The sequence below is a fragment of the Perca fluviatilis genome, chromosome 24, assembly GCF_010015445.1.
Source record: "Perca fluviatilis chromosome 24, GENO_Pfluv_1.0, whole genome shotgun sequence".
NCBI classification, from domain to species: Eukaryota; Metazoa; Chordata; class Actinopteri; order Perciformes; family Percidae; genus Perca; species Perca fluviatilis.
The window spans coordinates 12,632,757-12,652,489 of NC_053135.1; the positions used below are offsets into that span (position 1 = coordinate 12,632,757).

General features: G+C 43.5%; 1 protein-coding gene and 1 long non-coding RNA gene across 5 annotated transcripts in view; one reads left to right on the plus strand and one right to left on the minus strand.

The window, feature by feature from the left end:
- The window catches only part of LOC120554061 (prospero homeobox protein 1-like), a 42,114-nt gene extending 30,513 nt beyond the window's left edge, over positions 1-11,601 (minus strand). For 2 of the 4 annotated variants that reach the window (XM_039792660.1, XM_039792658.1), the window contains exons 1-4: positions 10,864-11,601; positions 6,781-7,198; positions 5,928-6,548; positions 4,203-5,426 (exon numbers count right to left, since the gene is read on the minus strand). In XM_039792660.1, the coding sequence (XP_039648594.1) occupies positions 4,203-5,426; positions 5,928-6,548; positions 6,781-7,131 (2,196 nt within the window). In that variant the 5' untranslated portion in view covers positions 7,132-7,198; positions 10,864-11,601. Of the gene's footprint in view, positions 1-4,202; positions 5,427-5,927; positions 6,549-6,780; positions 7,199-9,744; positions 10,218-10,863 lie in introns of those variants that run through there. The other 2 variants (XM_039792661.1, XM_039792659.1) reach the window with 2 other exon arrangements.
- LOC120554062 overlaps positions 1-19,733 on the plus strand; it is a 132,575-nt gene that overhangs the window by 106,854 nt on the left and 5,988 nt on the right. The gene's annotated exons all lie outside the window — the stretch shown is intronic.

The following is a 19,733-nucleotide window of genomic DNA, read 5'->3' on the forward strand; positions in this document are numbered from 1 at the left end:
ATACTGTATCTGAAGTCTTTTATATAACTTAGTGGTCCCTAATACTGTATCGAAGCTCTTTAATAGACCTTAGTGGTCCCCTAATACTGTATCTGAAGTCTCTTTTATATAGACCTTAGTGGTCCCCTAATACTGTATCTGAAGTCTCTTTCCTGAAATTCAGCCTTGGTGCAGAATTACAGCCACTAGAGCCAGTCCCACAATGAGATTTCCTTAGGATGTGCCATTGGCCTTGACCAACTGCCACTTTACTCGTTTGAAAGCCATGATGTCTCTCTCTCATGGGTGGGCCAAATTCTCTGGGTGGGCAAAGCAGAGAAAGGGGAGGTAACCTTGCTCCTTATGACCTCATAAGGAGAAGATTCCAGATCGGCCCATCTGAGCTTTCATTTTCTCAAAGGCAGAGCAGGATACCCAGGGCTCGGTTTACACCTATCACCATTTCTAGCCACTGGGGAACCATAGGCAGGCTGGGGGAACTCATATTAATGTTAAAAAACCTCATAAAGTGAAATGTTCATGCCATTGGACCTTTAAGTTCAAATTGATTATCTACAAGGAATTCAAGAAAGTGCAACTGTGCCTATTAGCTGGTGGGACTCGGGTGGGGTCTGCCAGTATGCAGCTGTGACATTAGTTTGTTTACTGTTTTTTTTTTTCCCATACATGTCCTGACAAAAAGTAGAATCTGAAAGAAATGAAAAAGCAATCAACACATCTGATTACGACACAAAAAAAAAAGAAGCAACCTGACTCCCGAATTACCATGATACCACAACAGAACACTTTGCCTCGATAACTGAAGCGAGAGGTGAGCCGTATCGCCATCCATCATTCATTTAGCAGCAGGTACGTCAGGTCACCGGACAACAACACCGTCACCTCGTTAACATTCATCCCAACCTGTCACTATCTGTGTGTTCACGGCAGAGAAAAACACTGTGTTCACTTTTCGCCAGCCTGTCTTGTTTTCCGCGGATGCGCGCACACACAAACTAAAGCACACAAACGCGAACAAATGCACACCAAAACACACAAACATGACTCAGAGTAAACAGTTTGAAGCAATATCATAATGACAAAAAGCTTATGACTTGCGCGTGTTTGTGTGTAATAGTAGCTAAAGTGAGTCGGTGAATAAACAATGCAATTTCCTCCTCCTTTCCTCATGGTGTGTGTGTGTGTGTGTGTGTGTGTGTTGTGTTCACCCTGATGCACATCTGTGAATGTGTCTGCGAGTGTGTGTTTTGTGTAGGGCTCACTGTATCAGCTGTAACGTGACCTTGCTGCCAGGTGTGTGTGTGTGTATGTGTGTGTGTGTGTGTGTGTTTGTGTGTGAATGGGGGTGGAGTGGGAGGGGGGGATAAATTCATAAATGAATGGGGGACATCTGCTCAGCTCTGTTCAAAGGATTAAAGATAAACAGACCTGAGAGAGAGAACGTGTGTGACTGTTTGTGTGGGTGTGTGCGAGTGCCTCTCAGGTACACTACCATCGATGCAACAGACCTCAGCCTAACTGCCAGGTTCTCTTGAAGCCTTTAATTCACCCCCGATGCCGTCACTATTTCCTCCCTACCACGTGAATCGAACAAGGAATGCGCTTCCTAAACTAAAGGCAGAGAAAGAGACAAAACAAGAACATAGACTAGAGTGAGAACGAAGAGAAGATCCAACAAATTGCGTACAATTTCTGCCTTTTTCAAAGGATCACTTTCAAATTGAGGGAGCACAAAGTAGCAGGACAGAAAACAACAAGGTTTATGTGAAATGAGCGAAAATACCAATAAAGGTTGATACGTTCTTAAGAGCTTAAGCTACACTTAATGCCATTCTTGGTGCCAAGAATGCTTTGGAGTGTTTGGATTGTACAATGTATTATTAGTCTGTGTGTCTGGTGTGTCTGAATGTGTTTTTGCACAATGAATTTGGCAGTAAAATAGTAATCGATAATTGTGCGACCTAAATCATTCCAATAAGCTTCCGTATGATTCAAAATATCATTTGCTGATCTACGTTACACTGATCACACAAATGCAGTTACAACAATCAAGGGTGCAAAGCGATCATCTTTTCAATTAATTAAGTCAGCATTTAGTCCATAAAATGTCCCAAAATAGTCAAATAAAAGCCTATCACAATCTTCCAGAACCCAAGTTGATCACTTTAAACTATTAGTTTTCTCAGGCCAACAGTCCAAATGCTACAAATATTCCATTTACAGTGTAAGAAATTTGAGAAAAGCAGAAAATTCTCACATCGGTTTGATGAATAACTTAAATAACTCAATTTTCTCATTTCAAGCCTAGCTAGTTATATAATACTATGAATACATAAATCAACTGAATTCATAGTGGAAAAATACATTTCTTAATGCATAACTCCTGCTGAAGGATTTCTATTAAAATGTGTTTTACTTACAAAATATAAAAGGGTGAGTAGAAGGGTGGTCAATATCTTTGAAATACTAATGTCCAATTTCAAAGACTTTTTCGTCTTCTAAATGAATGGAAAAGCATTTTGGAATGAAACGGCTTCGTAGGATCAAGAGACGTGTCAAAAATGATTTTTTTTTTTAAATAATTGAATTAAAGCAACATCTAAATTGGCTTTGAAGACGATACTGTGATCACGTCCTCATCACAGCTGCAAGGAGTTCCTATTTGTCAGGTTCAAAGTCTTGTTTTTATTTTTTTTACTTTGTTCTTCAAGCTGCGTGCACGTGTGCGTGCACGTGTGCCTGTTTTGTGTGCAAGTGTGAGCCAAAAAGCGTGTGTATTCGTAGTAGCCGGGAGAAGCCCTCTTAATATGAAAGGTTAGGCACGAAAAGATAAACAGCTACCTGTAAACACATGTCTGCATGCACACACCATGAAAGGGAGTGTGCGTGTGTGTGTGTGTGTGTGTGTGTGTGTGTGTGTGTGTGTGTGTGTATGCACTGTAAAAGGTAGCAAAAGACACACAGCTGCCGAGCTGAGCAACTGTGAGTGAAGGCCAAAAAAATGAAAGCGAGTAGGAGAGATCGACATTGACAGGGAGGGAGACACCTAGCTAAAAACTGAACAGGAAACCAATGTGGACATTTTACATATTACACTTGTTCCTTATGTGTGCCCACACACACACACACACACACACACACACACACACACACACACACACACACACACACACACACACACACACACACACACACGCAAACCCCAAAACACACACATTTAGAAAGCTTCCATCAATAAGGCCCAGCATTCACCTGTTCCTCTCCCATGCTCTTTGAAATATGATTAGCTTTGAGCTCCTATGAACAAGGTCTTACCCCACACCCACACACTCACAAAACACAGTGAAATATGATTTGCTTTGAGCGTTTATGTACAAAGTCTTTGTGATGAAAGAGAACCTAACAGCACAAGAGTGTCTCAGAAAGTGTGTGCGTGTGTGTGTGTGTGTTTTTTGTGCGTGTCGAAGAGGGAGCTCACTAGCCTTTCTCATCACCTTTAAACACCACAACCTGCTGCAAAGACTTAAAAGAGCTTGAGAGAGCAGCGTGCGACCTGTTTAATCTTCCCCCTCTTGCAAGACCCACCGCAGCCCGTTTCATCTTCCCCACTCAGCGAGGAAACAAGAGGGTTGGACCAGGAATCAATTAATGCAGATTAATTGACATTAAAGACTTTCTTTGGCTACTGCCTGCTGCCGCAGCCTCCTCTGAGATGTCTCCGTGTGTCTGACTGCGTTAAAAATGTGACTTGTTAGAGCAGCGAAATAAAATCATTGTCGATTTAAGCTATTTCCAAATGTGGTATCAAGAGTGGTATCATCACAACGGATGTAAAAATGTATCATGATATACTGTATATTTTAGGTTATATCGTTCAGCTCTAATAGCGTGTATTGCCTACTCATCTTAAGTACACTTTTCTTGCAGTTAGTATTAATGAAGGTAAGTTTAACAAATCTCTATTCTAATCTTAACTCAAACTCAACTTAACCCCAAACCTAACCCAAGACTAAAAACTTGATATGGCGAAGATTACTGTCATTTTGATGGTTTAAAGCATTTGCAAATGCAAGAAGACACACACACACACACACACACACACACACACACACACACACACACACACACACACACACACACACACACACACACACACACACACACACACACACATAAATACATAGGTACACTAATAAGGATACGGTGCTGCCTGAGTAGGGCGATATGTCGGCCATGTCTTGCAGGTCTCCACACTCAGACTTTATGAGGGACAGGGACAGGCCCTCTGGCCCATGTTGGCCCGGTGAGCTCTGCCTGTGGTGGTGGTGGTGGTGGTGGTGGTGACTGAGATGGCCTCCTCCGAGGGATGCCATTTTGGTTCTGAGGCTGACAGTTTCCCGGGTCATGTCCATAGAATCGGGGGAGGACCGATGAAGGTCCTTGGGCCCCGGAGGGTAGCCAGCGCCACCCCCGTGTGAAAGGGGGCTCTGGAAGGGGTAACCCATAAGGGGAAGAGGGAACGGGTGGCGAAAGGATGGAGGGCTAAACCCGAGCGAGGCCGTGAGGGGAGAGGGGTGGAGCGAGGGATGGTGAGGAGGAGGAGGAGGAGGAGGAGGAGGAAGAGAGGCGTTAGCGTTCTCTCCTCCGCCCCCTCCGCCGCTCTTGCGCACCACCAGTGGCAGTGCCTCAGTCTGGTCGCTGGACGTCGGCAAACCGCTCAGCCTGCCGCTCAACCCGCCGAATGAGTCCAGCGGGCTCGGGACGATTACGTCGGCGAAGCAGTGCAGCCTCTGGTTGGAGGAGTGGTAGCTCGGGGTCGGACTGCCGTCGCCGTTCATACTGAGGGCCAGCGCGCCACCACCGAAGCGGGTGTCCGGGGTGAGAGAGGGGAGGGGCCCATACGGTGGAGGACAGGAAGAGGACGAGTTGGAAGAAGAGGAGGGTGCAGCCGGTGTGCCGCCGTGGCAGCCATGATGGTGGCCGACGGCCGGCTTGGGCGAGGAGAAGCCCTTGACGACGGTGTCGACGACCTGCGACACGGCGCAGTTCAGCTCCTGCTTCAGCGTCTCTGCAAGCTGCCTACCTCCTCCTGCCACTCCTCCTCTCCTCTTAATCACCCTATCTACGTTCCTCTCCTCATCCTCCTCCATTTCTCCGTCTATCAGGGCCTGTTCTCGGAGGAGGGCCCGGGCCCGGTCCAGAAACAGGCCTGGGTCCAGTTCAGACAGGTCGTCGTTGCTACGCCGCCCTCTGTCTCTGTACCTGTCCTCCAGGCCATCGGAGCGGATGCTGTCCTCTGACAAGTTACCGTCCTCCTCTCTTTCTCCACCTCGGTCGGCCTCTCTGCTCTCGCCGTGCTCTTCCTCTTCCTCCGTCTCGGAGTCGTAGATCTGGTAGAACTTCTCCTGGAGTTGACGCAGCTGTTTCTGAGAAAGGGGATAGGGAATGGTGAAGAAGATGTCTCCTGAACCTAAAGGTCACCTCTTACCATACATATACTACAGGAGAAATGAAAATAGTAAAGTACGCCTTAGATTATACATAACCCATTCGGTAGACCGAGACCATTTTTTTAAGCTGTTTGTCGCACCATTTTTGTTTCGCTCTTCTGTCTAGAAACAGATTTAAGGAATAGGATAGCGTGCATTCCTTGAATCTGTGCCACTTTGAAAAGCTGGCCTTCTTTTAGATCCGGAAATCCTGGGCTCGTATTGTTTTTATAGTACCGCATGTTGCTAAATAGACAAAATGAAAATGAATTAGACAGCTCGAGACTTCAATTAAAGCATCAACTGTCATCAACTCCCATTTAAAATTGAAAAAAAAAACCCTGTATATAAAAGGTAGGGGAGGGTGGTATTTGTGATGTATTTTAGTGGCAAATGTCCCCCCAAAGCGCCTGCGCTTAATGGCTTCATTCTACCAACCTGCATGTCCTCCAGTTGCAGTTTCAGCTGCCGTCTCTCTTCCTGTCTCTGCTCCTGCCTGGAACACACCAGCTGCGTGAAGCTGTGCTGCTGCTGCGGCAGGCGCTGCTTTCTTTTATTCTCCCTATAAACCTCGCCGCCCACGCCGCCCCGCGAGCCCGGAGAGCTCAGGAGGGAAGAAGGGCCGTCGCTCCGGCTGTGGTCGTGGCCGCTGGCGCCGTGACTGTTGCCGTCTCCTCGCCGGTCGTTGCTGCCGCCGCTGCTGCTGTTGTTGCTGCAAGTCTCGTTTTCGCGGTTGCTTTCTTGGCCGTGGTCGCCGTTGGGCCGGACCAGCGGCGAGTGGCTCATGCCGCGGATGATGTTCTCCACGCGGGCGCGCTTGGCGCGGAGGTGCTCGTCCGACAGCCTGTCCAAGTCGAAGGTGGAGAGGGAGAGGGGCTGAGAGGGAGCGTGGGAGTTGAGGCTTGAAGGAGGCACCGGTCGCCCAAAGGAGGAGGAAGAAGGTGGAGGGGGAAGAGGAGGCCCGGGAGAGAGGCAGTCAGACGGGCTGTCGCGGGAGGAGTTGCTGCAGGCGTCCTCGGCGTGGACCTCCGAGCCTCCACTGGACAGAGCTCCACTCCCCTGTGATGGAGGATAGGAGGACTGAGTTAACCAATAAAAGCCATGATTTCATGGATCATTGATTGAGGATAGTCAGACAGTGGCTTGTTTGTTTGGTTAATTGGATTAATTGACATTTCACCACCTCCTGTGTGTGTGTGTGTGTGTGTGTGTGTGTGTGTGTGTGTGTGTGTGTGTGTGTGTGTGTGTGTGTGTTGTGTGTGTGTATGTGTGTGTGTGTGTTTGTGTATACCTGGAAGCCTGAGTCACTCCCTCCATTCTTCCCCATGTTATTCTTCAGCAGCTGAGAGATGATGGTAGCACCAGGGAAAGGCATCATGGCGTCTTCGTACGAGTTGGCCCTCTTGAGCAATTTCCTCAAAACATTCGACTTCTCCCCGTCGCCGCTGGCACCGCCGTGGCCGTGACCGACCAGCGAGCATTCTCCGTCCTGATCGGAGCCGCGTGATTGGTTCATGCTTTCAAGCAGGGTCTCCCTGGCGCGGCTGAATAACGCACTAGCCACAGTCCTTTTCACCCCGATGTCGACACGTCTGCGCTTGGTCTGTCTGGTTAGGAGGGTGGCGCTGTCATGATCAGGCATCACGCAGGGGAGCTAAGCGGACATGACCAGGGGGGTCCTCACAGACGCGCCGGATGAGAAGAGTCACCTGGTCAACGACAAACACAAATAAACACTAATTGCTAGGATTTCAACCTTTTTATATTACCTGGAAAGTGGCATTTAGATCGTATTAAAGTTTACATTCCCAAAATAAGAACTTTATCATTTGGCAAGATTGTGCATTAAGTGATCAAATTTCAGTCAGAGAGAAGCGCAATCATTGAAATTTGTAGCAATATTTAACAACTCTTACTTTTGAAACTGTAAGCTGGTCCGCACAGAATGAGCTGTTAAGAATATATAGTTTGAATTGTAAAATATACTAGCGAAAACTTCAAAATTGTTTGCCTAAAATCAGTTGACTTGGTCTTCGGTGTTTTGTGGCTTTTAATAACAATGTCAGGTTTTGTTTTTTTTTTCATAGAATAAATTCTCCACAGTTTAAAAAAACCATTAGATGGGTATTAATGTGCCTGTTTTCTTTCCAAAAAGAAATCTCATCTTTTACCTTTTGAACTATCAGAGTCGACATTAATTAACACATAAAAATCACCGCCTGTAAACTATCGCTAGAATTTCCAGCAACTCGACAACAACACACCTGACAGAAACAAATGGGGGCGGCCACTTTTATTTTATATAATTCAAAATTACTCATAGTGCATTTCTAGACCAAAAGCCAAGGGAACCACTGTAAGAGAGAGAAAAAAAAAATCTCTCTCTAAAATAGTTCAAGGAGATATTTCCACAGAGAAGTAACACCTGCCTGTAATAACCAAAAATCATTTCCCATTTCCTCCTCATCCCCTGAGGGGTAACCTTGATTTCTGCATCTTGTGAGGAGCTGTGAAAGAATGGAAAGGCTCTCTCGTATTGTCAGAGGGATTTCACTCCACACTCAAGAATAAAAAAAAAAAAAGTAGTTTTGTTGTTTTACTTCTTCACATAATTTGAAAGATATAGATACTAACATTTCTAAGAGCAGTGCATTGGGATTTTATTGAACTTTAGGTATTTTATTTAGACGTGCAAAGTTACATTCTCATAAATGCTGCCACTTGGGGTTTTAACAAATTCTCTGCCCATTCAAAGGTAGGGTTTCTTTTCCTGTCATGAGTGAATATATATCTTATCTATTACACAGCGAGTGTAGAGAGGTACACCTATAGTGGTGGGGAAAGCACTGCTCGAAAGGTTAAGTTTCGCCGTCGATGCTCTGGAAACCCCTTAAACTATCCGAGCTGTTGGAAACGTTAAAGAGCTTGCTTCATCCCTATCCAAAAACTACCAAATAGAACTGGATTCATTTGCGACACATGAGATACTTGCGAAAAATCTCCAGAAAGTGCAGGATCCTAATTTAGGGATCATATCAAATGGAGTAAAATGAAAAGAATTCAAAAACTGTCACCAAAAATAAGCCTCGGCTATTTTGAACCAGGTGAATGGTGGAGGTAAATGTCTGCTCCTGTGTGTACACACCCCCCCCCCCCGCCTTTTCCCCTCCCTTTTTCCCCTTTCCACCTTCCCTTTCTTCACCTGCAGGGCCGCGACCAAATGAAATAGTTTCCAAGCAGGGGAGAAGGGTTAGTCTGAATGGGACTCCCAGTTTCAGTGTTGTAGACGAGAGGTGTTCAGGGAAAACACACTCAGCCCCTCAGCACAGTGCCCGGCGCTGACCCAGATACACACATTCCCACATACAGTGCATGCTTACACACACTATCTGTTTGCCTGATTGGTTCCTTAGCATTACTCTGGGCAGAGGGTGCGCGCGCGCACACACACACACACACACAGACACACACACACATATACACACACAGACAGAGGGGAGGTTGAGAGAGTGAGAGACAAACAGTTTAGATTAGGGGGTCCAAAGAGCTGGAAAACTTTTTTTTTTTTCAAATGTGTGTCTGAGGTCAAACTGAGGGTGCATCAGTGCAAAAACGGCGAATGTTTCCTGTCTGCATTAGGAAAACGCATCCATCGCCTTTTCTGGACACATACTGTATTACCACACACCAATCAAAGTTTGACTCAGAAATAATCATAAAAGACCAAGCAGCAATACAAGATGTTTAAATAGACATGTTCCAAAAAATGTTTAAAGGTGAGCACTGAAAGGAGATGTGAGAGTGTGTGTGTGTGTGTGTGTGTGTGTGTGTGTGTGTGTGTGTGTGTGTGTGTGTGTGTGTGTGTGTGTGTGTGTGTGTGTGTGTGTGTGTGTGTGTGTGTGTGTGTGAGGCGCGTGCGGTTTCTGTACCAAAACAGAAACTTTTGTTTTAATCTGAATTTGAAGAGCAGGAATAACTTGCTCTGCAATTGAGAACTGAAATGGGAAGTAACTGACGAATAACTGTAAATGCTTATTTCCATTTACAAGCGGCTGGTGGCTCACGGCTAAATGAATTAATTTGTTGGAAGAATGATGTGGAGTCACTTTAACCATCTTGTTGCTTGAAGACTTCATCGAGGTCTTTCAGCCTTTTATAAATACTTTTTTTTTTTTTTTGTTAATCTTAAAATGACTTCAAAATGACTTTTGGAAATGTAACTTTTTGTAATAGGGGATGGTCATAATTTTCGCACCTTTTACTTCCTTCTGCATCTCTAAGAGGAACCAAAGGACGTAGTCCGCTAAGCTTGCGTGTGAAGTGGATCATTACTTGTGTGTGTGTGTGTTTGTGTGTGTGTGTGTGTGTGTCTGCGCTCTGAGCGGAGAGCACCGCTGCCCAGAGTCTGACCGAAAACGCAAGCTGTTACTTTTACGCGCGGCGTTATGGACGGCAAATATAGAGAGATGTTTGCCATAGTCCAAACAACAATTAGTACGCGATGATGTTGACACGACAGCGGCACCTCTGCTGCAACAGGAGAAGTCGGCTGACACACGCATCCAAACGGGCAGTTTATTCTTTCGTTATTCAGCCTATAAAGTTGTATTAAAGAAGCGAAGAGCTGTGCCATAAGAAATAAATAACCCCACTTGTTTTAGCGACATTTAAGTATTAGCTCTCTGGAAACAATGGCGAACGCTGCATTAAAGATGAATCAAATCAAAGTTGACTTAAATTGTTGAAAGACATTCGTTTGATTTAAAGGCAGGGACATTTTGTCTCTCGTCGACTGTCACGAGTTCCTCGTTTGCTTTAATTTAAGAAGAAGAAGAAAAAAAAAGAATAGAAGGAGTGGGATTTTTAAAACTTAATTTCGGTATTGAGTCACTTGTCAATCAGCAGCTCATACACAAACCACGGAATCAGAAAGCAAAGACAGGTGCGCAAATCCAAGCGAATTGAACTCTGCGATGCCCCAACAGGCTGGCAATCCAAGTGGAGGCACGGCAACGAACAGGGGACACAACCTCGTTCTCATTTTAAAACAAACTTCAGAAATTGGGAGTTCACGCATGGCTCGTTGATCCAGCCGGCAACGTCCACATGCAGTCTAGAGACCGGCGCGCGTAAAGTCAATATGCGCAGAAACAGTTTCGGAAAACAGTCCCCCCCCCAAAAAAAAAATAACCAAACCGTCTGGATCCGAGGCTGGACCGTCTTCGTGAACTAACAGTGGAAGATAAGTTAGTGCGAACACGGTGCTGTTATGGACAAATTACACACACTCATACACACATGCACTACAGTATATATAAGCCCACGAGTGACAATAAACATGGGAACAAATAATAGCCTACGCGTTTTGACTTACTTCTCTCTCTCTCTCTCTCGCGTTTCTCCAAGTCGGTCCGTCGAAGAAAGGGCGAACACAAGAGACAGATCCGCACTCGTCGCTGAGATCAATGCTCAGTTTACTATGGCAAAGTGGAGACGTATGCAGAGCGTGCGCGCGGGCGTGAGTGTGTGTGTGTGTGTGTATGTGTGTGTGGGAGGTAGCGAGAAAGACAGACGGAAAAACTCATAGAGAAAGTGTGTGTGTGTGTGTGTATGTGTGTGTGTGTGTGAGAGAGAGAGTGAGAGAGCGAGACCCAGAAAGAGAGGGAGAGAGAGAGAAAGAGAGAGAGAGAGAGAGAGAGAGAGAGACTGCTCTTGTGCGCCGCTCTTCTCCCGGGATGGGAAGTGTTTAGTATGGAGCGCGCCCGGTCCGTCCGGCACTCTCGGCTCGTTGCGAATCCAGTTTTCTCCGCTCTGGCCGAGGGCAAGACTCTCAATAAGAAACAAGAAGAGACGCACATGAAGGATACGTGAAGACGCTGCGTCACCGGCCCCGGAGTGAGGTAACGACTCCACCTGACCAATAAGGAAGAGGAACCAGGGACGGTGGATTTTATTTATAAGGAGCCCTCCGAAAGCAGCGCGCAGCCAGAGCGGAGAGGGAGAGCGAGGAGACAGGAGCCAGAGCGTGGCGCGGAGGGTAAACTCAAAGTCAGGTTCACCGACCTTTCTAATTAGCGGAGAAGCTGCAAACAGTCTTAATAGAAGAAATGTATATTTTAACTTAAACCGGACTTCAAGGGCATTAGCTGTCCCCATTTTTGTTCAAGCATGATTTTTTTTTTTTTGTGATACAAACACATCATCAGTAAATCAAAGCACTAGATTTTACTTACTTCCCGGCTTGTTTCATTTAATAAAAAAAAAAAACACTTTTATGTAATTTATGATTGAAGAGCCACTTTAAGCGATTGGTTTATTGTATGCATGTTCTTATGTTGCTGTTACGACATGTACAGGTGCAGTGCATGCACTCACATCTATGTTTATTAAGTGTTCTAATAAACACAGGGTATGAATGTATCTGTTTCTTTCCATTCCTCTACACTGATACCCTGTGTAAGTCAGAAACTATATATATATTTATATATAATACAATAATAAAATAATAATAATAAAATAATAATAATAATAATAATACATGTTGTGCCTTAATGCAGCTGTAAATGGGTGTGCGTAATTGGAAACAACCGTGCGCCTTTGACGGAGCTCCTTGTCAATCAAAGAAAGTTGCCCCAAAACGCATACAAATAAACCGATACCGCTGAAGTCCCCTTTTTACTCCAGAGATCAAATGTCAGGCAAGCGCCTGGAGCTGATTGCGTGTCAGTATTTTGCTCAAGGACACTTCGGCAGAGCGGACGCTTGCTTCGAGCTGCAGGAGTCTCTCCATTTGCACCCCTCCAGACCGCTGTCCATCCTTCCAAAGAAAGACACCGAGAGGCGCAAATAAAAACATAATCACAGGAACACGTGCTACCATATTTCCACGTTGAGGCGAATTTTTAAAAAGACGCTGAGGCCTTCTGAGAAACACGCTGCTTAAAGTTTCAACAGTGAATCCTGCACCGAGTTTGAAAGAATAGGGAGCGCAAAGAAGAAGAAGAAAAAAAAGCATTCCTTGTCACAGATTCTATGAATTACTCTGAGCTTTTAATTAAAGTTTGGCCTAATTAAATACAATTCTTAAGGGTTGGGGGTTGTGTGTGTGTCGGTTGCATTGTTATGCTGAGTTAACACACACGTTCCTCCACTATCACGGCTCACTGATGACTCTGATTCACCGGGTTCTACTATGAGTGCGCAGGTAGAAGAGAGAGAGAGAGAGAGAGAGAGAAAAAAAAAGGCAGAGTTATTTCGGATTTGTCCTGAGTAGGACGCATCAATGTGTAAATCCACACGCGCTCAACACATGAGTAAAAAACTAAATCACGCGAACAGAGAGAGAGAAAATAATCGTTCAGGGAAGTTAAAAAGAATAATACACCGAGGAAAAAAAATATCGGTTCAAACAGGGCAGAGGGTGTCAAATTCTGGCTCTTTGATTAAAACAGATGACAAACATGTTTATGTATATTAAACTGTTAATGAGGCAGATTACTTCTGCAGGAACCTCTCGGAGCTAAATAAAAAAACGAGGAAATGTGTGAGAAAAGTGGAACTATATGATGTCGACATTTTTGGTATGTTTTTTAAAAGCCATCAGATTAGACTCGATCATTGGATTAAAGTACATAATGTGTTAGGTACTGCGTGCAGAGGTATGTCAGTGCGCTTCGTGTCTGTCTGGGCCACCTTATGGAAAAAAAAAAAAAAACTATATATAGCGTCCTGCTATAAATGAAGCACATTTGTAAATAAAAAGTTATTGAGTTAAAACCATTTTCTTGAAGCACCGTGTTCGTCCTGATCCAAACGAGATCGTTCAGAATGGATACGGAATTTCTCCATTAGTATTCAATATGAAATATCAGCGCACCCTCTCTAACATACGAGCAGTGCCACTTATCCAGCATCTCCCCTCTTAACTTAATTACGCACGGGAATGATCGGCATTTACATGAAGTTGCACAATTATTTGACGTACTCCCCAGCTGTGCCATGCGGTTTAATTTGTAGAAAAGATAAATATCAAAACCCAGAAATAAAAATACATATATATATTTACACATATATATATATATTTCCCCCGAGGAGACAGATGTGTGCTCCGTGCTAAACAGGTTGTGTCCTTGCATGCCGGGGCAAACAGGCCAGTTTCTGTAACGATCTCTTGCCAATTATTTGCTACAGACATGGCAACTTCACCACAATGCAACACACAAACTTTTGTAACACCCCCCCCCCACACACACACACACACACACACACACACACACACACACACACACTTAACAACGAGCTTTAAAAGCTGTGACCTATTTCAGCGACGGCGCCCAGGGTGATGCCATTTTGTAGTTTGTTAACTTGGAAATTCATGTGGATATTTCCTTGAGCGCGCGGCTGGATGAGGAGAAAATGCGCACGTTTAGAGAAGACAATAAAAGTCCAATTAAGTTTCGCCTCTGCTCATGAAAAAAAAAAAAAAATAGAAATGTATTTGGAGAAAAAAATAAAAATCCCAGTTTCCTGACTGTGAGGCCCAAAAAAGAGGGGGCGTGGTGTGCGTGCGCTGCATGGAAGAATCTCTGGAAAAGAGGAGGGGACAATTTCGCTTTTGATACAGTTTTACTGCTGAAAATGTTACGGAAAAGGACATAATGTCAATTTACAGAAAAAATAAATAAAATAAAAACGCCAAAAGGAGTAGGAGGGCAGCTGCTAAATTTAAAACAGTATACAAATAAGAGCTCCTTAACAGTTACATGATAACCAGTGCAGGATACAAAAAGAATAATAAAGAAAGTGTAATTCTTGTCTCATAAAGTTGTGCTTCCACTTACTTAACCTGATGGAGAAGTATAGAAAATATTGGTCGCAGCTGTTTTCACAGACATGGCAGAAATGAAATGTATTAATGTTTAACTCGTTGACCTCCCTGTGTTTATTTGCCCGATGTGGCGATGAACCCCACTAGTGTTTGTGTGTGTGTTACTCAATGAATAAGTGAGAGAGTCATGCCACACACACACACACACACACACACACGTACGCACAAACTCTCTCTCTCTCTCACACACACACACACACACACACACAAAGCCAGTGTGCTTTGAGCTGTGCTGTGAGAGAAGAGAAGGTGGAAACTGTGTCGGAAAGCGAAAGCGTGGGTCATGGCCAGTCACCCCGAACTGTCCCTACAGTTTACTCAGTGCAGCTGAACACCGCCTAGCCCCAAGGTGACCTTACAAATATCAACAGTGAGGTTTTTAATCAACCACTCGTCGCTAGTGTCACAGGATTTAACCAAATGAGCCAAACTGACAATCCGAACAAACACACACAAACACACCTCACGTTCAGCTGACACTCTCTCACTTGTGGGAAACCTGTCTCTATGGATCAACGTGTACATGTGTACTCCAGGCTATCCTTGGGATTTATTCAGCAGTAAAAGTCTTTCAGTACTTAGTTTACACATCATTGTTTTGACATTTTTGCAGTGCTATGGTCTCATATACACACCAGTGGGACTCTCACCCAAAAAACACTTTTTAAAGAACAGACTTTAAACAATAGAAAGTGGGTTTATCTAAACATACATCATGTAGCATTTTAACATGAGTGACTAAATCAGACATTTGAGACAAGTATCTTACATGAGTCAAAGCCTCCCTATCAGCCTCTACTCATCAGCTGGTTCTTGTCTGTCTTACCACAGGTTCAGTTTTATCTTGCAAGTCTTAAACGGTTCTATTCCAGTTCCACTTTTCTGTTTCAACCATAGACTGAAGAAGACACGCACATAGCATGAGTGATGTCAGCGCTACAGCTCTTGAAGAAGAATTGTGTTGGTACAAAGGGTTAGGGTTAATGCATCTGTATCAGCTACTGAAGTCTGACATCTATGTAAAAAAAAGAAAAAAAAGTGTGGTTGAAGCTGAGGTTGGAGGAGAAAACAAATGTACTTTTTGTGTGTGTAATATACATAGTATAACATTCAAAATCACACCTAGACACATTAGAAAGATCAACATTAAATATTGAGATCCAAAATATGTGTGGAGGGAAAAAGCTAACTGGACTTCAGTAGAGCCAACATCTAGCAGCCATTAATGATGCTACATCTGGAGGGACTCGTGTAGTGGCTCCAGGTAATGTTGCTAAAAACGGCAATATTGGCTCAATGTCGTGAAAAGTTCACTTTGCTAAAAGGTCGGCACGCCACATAAGGACTCCTTACATGTTGACAGACATGTGCACACACACTGAGATGTGCGTTTTATCCCTTTGGATCATCATCATGCCGAAAAAGTAGACAAAAAGGGAATAATGAAAATAGAAAGGCAGAGAGAGGGAATAATGATAGGCCTGCCACTGATGGAGGTCTGGAGGTAGAGACAGATGGGTGAAGAGGTTTCTCTTGCTGTCTTTTTCCTCCATCTCTCCCCCTCGCTCTCTCATCCTTTTTCTCTCCGTCTCTTTTTCTCCCCCTTTCTCTCTTTTGTCCTCTTTTTCTTTTTCGTCTACTCTCTCTCCATCAAGATGCCATTATTCAGGACATTAGCGAGGAAGAGCTAAAAGCTCTCACTGTCGAGGAGGGTCCCAGGGTCCTTTCTGAGAGCTGTGACGCAAACGCACACACACACACACACACACACACACACACACACACACACACACACACACACACACACACACACACACACACACACACACACACACACACACACACACACACACTTTGACTACAGAAGTACCATATAGTATAGGTGAAGAGGTAAGAGGTGGTAAAAAGGTCTTATTGCAAACATTACCAGGTATCTAGGCTCCTCTACTCTCCTCTGTGGCCAAAAACATGGACATTAGTTAGTTCAATAAAGCACACTGGGCATACATTTTGACAAACATCGTCTTCTCTATTTGCTTGCTTTTCTCGGCCTTTCTTTCTCCTGCAACTCTCATAATGCCTTGAAATATGTGTACAAAGACATGGAAAATTACTGCATATTGCGTGAACCTATTAGGTGAGGTCATTGACGTGTGTATTTGCTCTGGATAAACTGGCAAGCAGTTCTGTAAAATCACCGGCTCTATTTTATTGTGCTTCATTTTATTCAAGTATGTTTTGATTTAATGTATGCTTTTTTTAAGAATCTCTGAGTAGTTGATTACACTTGTGTGTGCCTCACCTGGATACCGGAATTGTGTCCTCACCTTGTGCTGGAAAACTCAGATGTGTGAATTAGTGTTCCTGGTGCTTCAAAAATAAGTGTTCTCAGGAGCGGATGTGTACTTTTAAAAATCCATTTTGCACAATTATTATAGTCATTGTTGCGGCTTGTAAGCAGTCCAACAAAGTGCTGCCGCGAGGGACTAAACACAGAGATGCATAAACACACTGTGACGCACTCGAGATTGTATTGCATTTATTCCTCCACACGTAAAATACAACTAGCACTGCAGTTACCAAATGTAAAGTTACTTTGTGAGTCGAAATAAGTGCGTTAGTGCAGCGGTCAACAGAAAGCGTTCGCTCTCAGGCTCACTCCCTCTCATGTCAAAAGCCCAAAAAACCCACGTGAACAGGTGAAGCAAACAAATATGTTATCACTTCTGCTCAAACCGCCTTGAAAACGCCCACCACCTACAAGGGCACAATATAATAATCAATAAATAATATAAATGAGACCATAAACAACATACAATATGTGGCTCCTACAGTCATAATCAGCCAATGTAGATGTTATAGGTAGAATAACATGACTGCCAAGTATTCAAAACAAACCAAAACTGGCCTTGAAAGTCTTTAAAAAGTGGTACTGAGCTGTTGTGTTTTCTGTCTGAACAGGTGGGTCCGTTGGCTTTTAGCCTGACAAAGTCTGACTATATCTCTGGAAGATATAGTGTTATGGTTTAAAGGATGACATGACTTTCCATCTCTTCAAATCCAAAAGTTATGACAAACCTATTTTCTCATGTTTCTCTGTAGTTGTATTAACCCTGTAAAGCCTGACACATCAAAAAATAGCCAGAAAATTCAAATTTTTAGGAACTGAGACGTTTATTAAACCTTTTAACAAAATCCCCCCCCCAAAAAAACATTTTGTCATATCATTTTGTTTATGTTATCTTTTCTTGCATCACATTTGATGCATTGGGCGTTTTGGGGCAACTTTTGCATGCATGGAACATGCAGAGAATTTCATTTTCCCAAGTGTTAACATATCCATCTTTGAGGTTTCTGCCTGCACCCTAGTAAAATGACGGTGAACAGAATTGTTTTGTGTTGCTAACAACGTTGAGATTTTTTTCAGCTGCAACATTGCTGGACACACGCAGGACACTGTCGACCGTTTTCGGGGATTGTTGGAAAGTAGTTAGACTGGATACTGTTGACAGTGAGATGGCTCGATACTGCTTTGAGGTCCGACTGAAAACTGCTTTAAACTAGACATCGTAACTAAAATAAACCTTGATCACCAAACCAGATTGATGCAGTAGGTGGTTTTAGTGGATACTTTGCAACAGCAATTTCTACAAATTATGTTGACATGAAACCATTTTGCATCTGCAAACACATAACATCTGGTATTTTAGTCCAGGGGTCTTCAATTTTTTCAGTTGCAGTTTTATAAGCCAAGGACCCCTAAGCTGGAAGAGAGATGGAGCAGGGACCCCCTAATACATATATTGTGTTAAAAAAGTTGCATAATAAACTGGGCCTACTTAACGTTTGGGGCGGCCTAAAGCCTTTATACCTACATATATACATATATATATATATAGTACCTTTTTAGTGCATATAATACTAAGCTATTAAAATAGCCTAATACTTGTTGGCATGATTTCATAAATCAGGTTTTAATGTTAAACATACATGTGGCACAGTGAATCCTTAAAGTGATGGTTCGGAGTAATTTCACCCTAGGGTCCATTGCACCACGACCTCGAGCCAAACAACCCCCCAGAAGCTTTTTTCACCTGGATCGAACATTGGGAGAGTTAGCGTTATCAGCTGATATCTTAGCGCAGGCTAATGGATCCAACTGTGTATTTCGTAAGTTACCCCACTAATAATGTCCCAAAAGATACCAAACTTCTATCTTCTCCCTTATTCAATCATTAAATTAATAAATATGTTTGTTGTATCAAACATATTTATTAATTTAATGATTAAATAAGGTAATGTCTCCAAACGTACCTCAATTATAACTTGCCTCCTGCTAGTTATACTACAGCACTTTTAAAAAATAAGTTAAATTGATAAATATTTTTGTTGTATCTCTTTTCGGTGTTGTAATCTGTAGACGTCCCTAAGCACTCGTCTTACTGCCGGTAGCATAGCAGCAGAGAGCAGAAGCCAACAGGCAAGTGTTATTTAAATAAACTGCTGGTGTACTTACAAACTTTCCATTCAATCATTTTATGAGTACATTGTAGTACATAGTACTTTGTACTAGTGTAGAAGTTTGGTATCATTTTGGGCATTATTAGTGGGGTAACTTACGAAATACATAGTTGGATCCATTAGCGCCTGCGCTAAGATATCAGCTGGTAACGCTAACTCTCCCAATGTTCGATCCAGGTGAAAAAAGCTTCTGGGGGGTTGTTTGGCTCGAGGTCATGGTTCAAAGGACCCTAGGGTGAAATTATTCCGAACCATCACTTTAAGATTAAACATATCTGTGGATGTCCTTGGTGACTACCTTACCTATAGGCCAGTAAGCAGTGGGGATTTACATTTGCTAATCATATGTTGGATTCATACGTCAGCATCTGATAACGGCCGCTCGCTGCTTTGCAAACGGCGCAACCAAGCCCGTTCTGCCGTCAACTGTGCTTCAGTAAATCTGCTACTGTTGCACGATAGCTCCCTGGCCTGTGAAAGTTCATTTCTGCCTTTAATTTCCAAACTTGGCTCTTTAACTTTTCCTAATTATTCCATTTCCTGTGCTCAGGGACTTGGGGTTTTTTCATAATTCATCACCCTCCTTTTCCCTTTTCTTTTTTCCCCCTTCCCATCACAATTACTGTAGTACAAAACCATCAAAATTATTCATCTGTTCCCTTTTTTCAATTTACCATTCTTTCTTTCAGTTCCTGTAATTCATGTGTGTTTTTCTTTCTTTTTATCAGTCCTATGGAGCTCTAGACTGCTCATGTATTTATTCATGCTTTTCTGCCTCTGATGGGCGACATGGACAGAGCTGAATAGAGGCATGTGTGGATGTGCGTGCGCTTGCG